Here is a 7,548-nt window from a genome sequence, read left to right as displayed (position 1 = left end):
AATTAAAATATCTATCGTTTCTTATGTTTAACCGAGAATAAAAAAGATTTTGAAAAAGATTTTGCTTTTAATTAGGACTAGGAGAAGTGTTTCCCAGATGGACCCCACATCTTCGAATAGCTAACCGTTTGGGCTGACAGTATTTTGACCGTTACAATCAATCGTTTTTTAAATCTTCATTTCAAAAATTTAACGCTAACACTCCCCCAATTATAACTCTTTCCACTCCACTTCCTACTCCTATGTAGGGCACTACTTTGGATTCCAGCGGAGTGCAAGAAGCAAAAAGAGGGCTGACACTGGCACTAAACTTTGAAAGTCATCTTCCCCGCTTTACTACAAACCGTCCGATCGAAATCCAAATCAATGGCTCGTATGTTCCACCAAATCAGTCAAACTTGTGACATTGATCTTCCCTCTCTTCCCTTTTCTTTTCTTTAGCTCCCATTCACTTGTCCAAACCCTTCTTTCCATCAAGATCCAAACTTTCTTGCATTTTGATAAGTTTCACCAACTGGGTCACTGAAAAAACCATCAGGGCATGTTTGGATAGAGAGAGAATTTACAATGCCAGTGTCAACAAGGTCTAAAGCCATCAGCCAAGAACAAAATGGCCCAAACCCAAATCTAAAAACAAGACCACCCAGCTACTCAAATCAAGAAGACAGTAACATGGATGTTCTGTTGAGAAATCCACATCATGGCTTGAAAGAAAAGATGAAAGCTTTAACCCTCTTGTATGAGCAGCAGAAGAAATCTTCTTCAACTTTAAGGAACCTGTCTCCGAAACCTGAAGAGAAGCGATTCTCAACACATCCGAGTGTGGATCTTCTTAATGGTTGCAAGAGAGAAGAGAAAGATTCAAAAGAAACAAAAGATCCAAAACAAAACAATATAATGAGAGACAATGCATTGCCTACAATGCCTACATTGCCCAGTGCAAAGCCTGGTTCTACAGTAACAAGAACATTTGTGTTACCAGAACCGCCTGTTGATGATGCCAAGGAGAATCTTGTGATGGGTCCGGATCGGGTTATCAGGTTTTTAACATGTCCAAGAAAGACTAAAGACTCAAGTACGGTGGCGAGGAAGCTTTCAATGGAGAGCTCAGTGTCACAGACAGAGCCGAGAGGGTGTATTGGGCCTAAGAAAGTGCAAGAAAATGAAAGATTGGAGACTGTTTCCGGTAAAAATGATGCAAGTGGAAGCCGGATTTTGGTTTTTGTGAGGCTTAGGCCAATGGCCAAGAAGGAGAGAGAGGCTGGTTCGAGGTGTTGTGTGAGAATTGTGAATAGGAGAGATGTTTATCTGACTGAGTTTGCTAACGAGAATGATTATCTTAGGCTAAAGAGGCTCCGTGGACGGCATTTTGCATTTGACGCTGCATTTCCAGATGCGACATCTCAAAAGGAAGTTTACTCCACCACGTGAGTGCTTAAAAAAAAAAACAGCTTTAATTAGTTTTACATGGATTTGTTTCCTTTTCGTTCTGCAACATTTTTATGCTTCTTTGGTATTGTGCTTTTGAATTATTCCTTATATTGGTGTTTGTTTTGGTGATTAGTAGAGTTGGCCCATTTCCGGCACTAGTTTTTTGGTTGCTAGAGAGAAAAATTGAGTTCTCAATTTTATGGTTCTCGTGCACAGTTTGGGTTCTCATAATTATAATGCTTAATTTGGTAGTTAGCCCATTTTTTGAAATAAGTTTCGGATACTAGAAATACAATTTTGAGAGCTGAATTTTATGGTTCTCGCTGCAATCTCTCTGTTAATTTTGTCAAAGACATGTCATGGTCTTTGTACTCGGTTATGGGATCACTTGCCAAATCTCTGCTAAATATTTGAAGAGCGATAAAGTTAATGAGTCTAATGATTCAATGGAGTCGCTGTTTAGCGAATCACATTATGAACAACTTAGTGCTGTTGTTAGTTTCCTACCTCGAATTTTCTGAGCAACCAAACAGAATATAAGGTTTTCCTGTCGGAGAAACTGCAGCTCAATTATTTGTCCCAGCGTTTCATTTTCACAATATGAAATGTCAGGGGACCGTATGTGTGTATGTGATAGATTGCTTAACCAACAAGATGGGTATCCATTTGAATTGCATTTTCAGGACTGCAGATCTTGTAGAACAAGTATTGCAAGGAAGGAATGGATCAGTGTTCTGCTATGGTGCCACAGGAGCTGGTAAAACATATACAATGCTGGGGACAGTAGAGAATCCAGGGGTGATGGTTTTGGCAATTAAGGATCTTTTTACCAAAATTAGGCAAAGGAGCTGTGATGGAAACCATGTGGTTCACCTCTCATATCTTGAAGTTTATAATGAAACTGTCAGAGATTTGCTCTCTCCAGGAAGGCCTCTGGTGCTTCGAGAAGACAAACAGGTCTTCCCTCTATTTTTCCCTGTAGAAAACAACTAAATTTTCTGTTACTCCAGTTGGAATGACCCTGTGCCACTTAGGATGTTTTATAGAGAGAGTTCCTCTTTTCCTTGAACGACGTGGTTGGTTTTTTTACCCTGTTATATTCCCCTAACGTAGGCCATAACATAAACGCTCCCTCTTTTTTCATTCTTTCCCAGCAAGAATTCACATATTCACCATGTTTAATCTTGTGGTATAGGCATAACATAATTTTGATGCAAGTAAATGTTAAAGGAGATTATATCATGATTTTCCTCTAGTCCAGCTTAACAGGATTGGATCCCAGCAATGAAACATGATAATTATTCAACTTACATCTGTCATTTTAGATTTGATATGCTGTTGACGATAATCGTTTCAATGTAACAGGGAATAGTAGCAGCAGGTCTCACTCAGTACAGAGCTTATTCCACTGATGAAGTAATTTCCTACTTCCATAAATTTGAACATTTAAGATATGAGAAAGTTCGAACTCTTCATAAGCGAGTATATTGGAACGTCTTACTATTTTGCCCTGTATTGTGGCAGGTGATGGCATTGCTTCAGCAAGGAAACCAAAACCGAACCACCGAACCGACTCGTGCCAACGAAACCTCTTCACGATCCCATGCTATACTGCAGGTAATATCTGTTTCTTTACGTACGTATATATTGCTCTAGCATGCACAAACAAGCGCATGGTCCTTTTTTCCTTGTATTTTTGCGGTTTTAAAGCTTGGCTATGCTCTTTTCAGGTGGTTGTTGAATACCGAGTTAGAGATGCTTCCATGAATGTTGTCCAAAGAGTGGGAAAGCTGTCACTCATTGACCTTGCTGGTTCAGAGAGGGCCCTTGCAACTGATCAGAGAACACTTAGATCACTTGAGGGTGCCAATATAAATAGGTCACTTCTTGCACTAAGCAGCTGCATCAATGCCCTTGTAGAGGGTAAGAAACATATCCCATACCGAAATTCAAAGCTCACTCAACTTCTCAAGGATTCGTTAGGAGGAGCTTGTAACACTGCAATGATTGCAAATATAAGTCCAAGTAATCTCTCGTTTGGGGAAACTCAAAACACCTTGCATTGGGCTGATCGAGCTAAGGAGATCCGAACCAAGGTCATCCTTTTAGCTGATCATCTGTTCATGTTCATTATACTCCATACTACTCATTTCAATTTTGACTATTATTCCATTAGGAATAGCTCATATCTGTTTTCCTAATGAGGATTCATAATGGTTTTTCTGCACCATGGCTTCCACGATAAAGTTTACGGCCTAGGGATTCTGCTATAATAAAACTATAATATAGGGGGAAAAAGCTTTCTAACCTCTCATTTTAATTGCAGGCATGCGAGACCCTAGAAGAAATACAGTTACCAGAATGTGTAACCGACCAGGCCAAGCTGTTGCTTGAAGTGCAAAAGGAAAATCGCGAATTGCGAGTGCAATTAGTACACCAACAACAAAAGCTACTTTCACTCCAGGCACAATTGTTGGCTGCAAATACCTCTCCAACTCCTCCTTCAATTCCCTTTACTCAGACTCCTCCATCTACTGCCAGACCAATTGAAAAAAGGAAAGCTAGACCCTCTTTCTTAGGTGGGAACTGTTTCACACCAGAATCAAGAAAAAGGGGCGCAGAGGAAGCAGACAGAGAGCTTCGGCAGACTGTCAAGGCATTAGAGGCAGAAATTGAGAAATTAAAGAAAGATCATGCTACACAGCTAAAGGAGAAGGATGATCGTATACATGAGCTTTCCCGGAAGAGTGAGAAGCCATCAGCAGGAGGAACAATGCAAGGAGCAAAGAGGGTAGTGACAAGAGCTAGTTTGCGGCCAAAGGAAAAAAACAATGGTGAATTGAAGAGTCCAAGCCACCGGTTCAAGTCCCCAATTCCAACAGCAAAGAAAAGAAGCTTTTGGGACATAACAAATGTTAACAGCCCATCAGTTGCTACACTAAATGGAAGAAAAACTAGAAGTCATGTCATCGCTGATAACACTGCTGCAGCTCCATCCATGCTTCTTCAGGTATCATGACCTTATAATCTCTCTTTTACTTCATGTCATAGGCTCAAAGGATTCTTGCAAAACATTCTAATATATAGTGTTCACCTAGAAACAAGGGTTGTCCAAATATTGTCTAGATGTGTCTTTTATGGATATGAGTTTTTTTTCCTATAACTGATGCAGCTTGCATATCCATGTTTCTGGTTTGTGTTCATGTTTGGACCACACATCGTCAATTATATCATTCAGCCAGGTTTTGCTCGTCAACGACCATGACCATTTGAAGCAGACGCATTAACAAGAAAACGAGCGCGCAGCAAACTGCAAATTAAAGAGATTAAAAGAAGAGGCGGCGGCTATTTCATTGCTCCAGTTAGTGTGGAAGAAACATTATGAATTGTCTAGTTATGTTAATGTGATCAAAGAAATTCAAGATTATTTGTATTTCTTCAGTTCAATTTATTAACTTCTTCTAATCATGTTTTTTTTCTTAATTATTCTTTAGTATTTAACCGTGTCCCTCGCATATTTGTTCGAACGATACTTTAATAACATTTATATTTTGCTAAATCACGTAATTAAACTTTTGGATATGTGATTGACTTTTTCATATCTCAAATCTCTTCCCTAGATTTGACAAAAATATATATATATATATATATATATATATATATATATATATATAATATATATATATCTCTATTTGCCTCCCCACCACAACGATTTATTCCTTATCATATCGTTTTTTTTGCCCTCAAGGTATATATATTTTTCTACGATATCAATTTTCCATGAAGGCATAATTTATTATTATATAATTTTCGTGCCTTGAAAGCACAATTTAATCTATAGTTTTCCATATCATTTTCCTACCTTGAATAATCAAATATCATTTGATATCATTTTCTCTTTCTTAGAGAACTTCTTGTTTTTTTAATATCAGATCCTATATACAACTTAAATTGTATCATTTGCAACAATAACTTGAAAATTAAAGAGATAATGGCAAAACCATTACTTAGATGATTCGAATCAATAAGGATCATCAAATGATTCATTAGAGGTATCAATTAAGCATATTTAAAATTTTGAAACTAAAAGAATCCTAGAGTAATTGATTGGTTGATTCTAAATATTTGGGCTAATAAGTTGTAAATTTATCAACCTAGATTGTAGTTTACTATTTGGGTCACATCTAAAGCTACAAATGGCACTTTGTTATGATTTTAGTTGGGTTGGAAACTAAACATCTAAAGATTTTAATCAATATATATATATATATGCCTAGTAATTTATCAAAATGAGAGAAAAAGGCATGTTTAAAGTAAGGCCAAAAGTTTCAATACAAGTTTTTTTTTTTTTCCCCTTATGATTTGTGAACTTCTTATTCAATAAGGATTCATTTTCTATAAAAAAAGACATAGGTGGTAGTAATTGGAATTATTTTAGCGAGGATTTCCATGTCGGCAACTTGTTTTTTTCTTTGATGGGTTTTCTCATTGGCAAGATTTCTCATGATTCAAGGACATTAGATATATATATATTACACTAACAGGCATAGTTTTATATCAAACCATTGAATTGGGCTAAGATTTTTATCAAAAAAATTTTAAAGGCTGTGTTTTTATACAAAATTAAAATTTTATAGCGATCAAATATTAAAAAGACCTTGCAATATGGTCTAGAATCTAATATACAAGAATTGTATTATTTTCCTATTTGATTCATGATTTTTTTTTCTATTTTTATTTAGAAACATTTTATTGTTTTTCTAGACATGTTTAGGACTTTTTATCTATTATAAATAGGGTTATTTAGCTTGCATTTAGGTTTTTTTTTTAATAGAATTTGATTTCAAGATAATCTATTGCATGATTGTGAAAGGATTCTTTTAATTTTGTTTTTTTTATTGAGCTACTCTGGCTTATCAAAGAATTAAACAAGCTTTATGCTATCTTTTGCACTTCTCATTTCTATTTCTTTATAGGTTTTGGGTGGGGGTTTGGTTTCTATAGTCTTGGTGTCTCAATACAAGTTATTATTGTATCAAGCTTATTCACAAGCTTGAATTTTCATTTCTTAAAATGATTGATTTGATTATGGATTTCTACATCTTTATTACCACGAGGTTCGTATAAGTTGGTATCAGAGTAAGGCTAAAAAATCATGTTATATCCCTATTTCTTTTAGTTTTTGTGTTATTTCATCATTGTCATCATTTAAAACTTAGTTGTGGCAAAGTTTAAAAGGAAAGATTATTTGTGCTCTTGTTGTCTATAATTAACAACAAAGAAGAAATATCAAAGAAATAACATAGAGGGAAAAGGTAGGGTTTAAGTTGTAAATATAGGTTTTTTTTTTTTTTTTATCAAGTCTTGGATTCAACAACTCAAATATGAGAATTATTGATTCTTGGGAAATCTTAGTGTCGTATCTTGATTTTGAGATTATTTAAACATACTTTGATGGTTTATTTCTAAGAATTATATATATAAAAATATTTCATAATGAGTAGTTTTGTGGAAAAAAAAAACTCTTTTGTTGTTGATTTCGAGTTTGCTACACAGAAATTAGTTTAAAAATAAAGTCTTTAATTAGTTTAGGTTATTTTAGTCTTATTTCATTAGTATTCTTATTCTCGTCAATTTTTTTATGTCTTCGTATCATTCATATTTCGCATAAATTTGTTATTTTGCAATTTCATATTCGTAGGTTTTGTATTGATAGGTTTTGTTTTGTTTTGTTTTTTTTTTAAATTTCTTCTTAAATCTATATATTATTTTGGAATGTGCCGCTAAGTTGTTAAGTTTTTTGATTTGTTATGAATTAGTTCCTTAAAGAACTAAAGTTTTTAAAATTGAGTAGTAAAAGGCAAAGGACGAGCTTATTGTAGTAAAAAGCCAAAACAATTTATATATAACATAAGAGGAGTGATATTTATTAAATATGAGGATATGTGTTCTTAATACATACATGATTTTTAGATCCTGATAATGGCAACCAAAAGTGGATCACCACCACCAAAGGATAAGAATAATCTAAAATGAGTTTATTTGGCTATGGAACAATAATTGGTGATGATAAACATGAGGTTTGGAGAGGTTATGAACAAGATAATAGGATTAAGA

The 7,548-nt window shown here is 35.0% G+C and overlaps 1 protein-coding gene across 2 annotated transcripts; it reads left to right on the top strand.

Moving 5' to 3' along the window:
• The first annotated feature begins 364 nt into the window (after positions 1 to 364).
• On the top strand, positions 365 to 5,051 carry LOC118030207 (kinesin-like protein KIN-8A). 2 transcript variants are annotated; one of them, XM_035034212.2, is made up of 7 exons: positions 365 to 1,427; positions 2,115 to 2,388; positions 2,797 to 2,847; positions 2,956 to 3,048; positions 3,162 to 3,527; positions 3,758 to 4,441; positions 4,674 to 5,051. In XM_035034212.2, exons 1-7 carry the CDS (start codon positions 568 to 570, stop codon positions 4,716 to 4,718), a joined length of 2,373 nt encoding a protein of 790 aa, XP_034890103.1. In that variant the 5' UTR covers positions 365 to 567; the 3' UTR covers positions 4,719 to 5,051. The 2 variants fall into 2 exon arrangements, with proteins under 2 accessions (XP_034890103.1, XP_034890104.1); XM_035034213.2 differs by having other exon boundaries at positions 367 to 1,427; positions 4,670 to 5,048.
• The last annotated feature ends 2,497 nt before the right edge of the window (positions 5,052 to 7,548 follow it).

This window comes from Populus alba, chromosome 12, assembly GCF_005239225.2.
Source record: "Populus alba chromosome 12, ASM523922v2, whole genome shotgun sequence".
Lineage (NCBI taxonomy): Eukaryota > Viridiplantae > Streptophyta > Magnoliopsida > Malpighiales > Salicaceae > Populus > Populus alba.
Note: the sequence above shows the minus strand (reverse complement) of the source record. Positions and strands in the feature narration are given on the sequence as shown.

Excerpts from the sequence above, each read along its gene's own strand:
- LOC118030207 (XM_035034212.2), top strand. The coding sequence starts at position 568 with ATGCCAGTGTCAACAAGGTCTAAAGCCATCAGCCAAGAACAAAATGGC. Across the intron at positions 3,049-3,161 it reads GATCCCATGCTATACTGCAG|GTGGTTGTTGAATACCGAGT; the intron begins GTAATATCTGTT and ends TGCTCTTTTCAG. Across the intron at positions 3,528-3,757 it reads CTAAGGAGATCCGAACCAAG|GCATGCGAGACCCTAGAAGA; the intron begins GTCATCCTTTTA and ends TTTTAATTGCAG.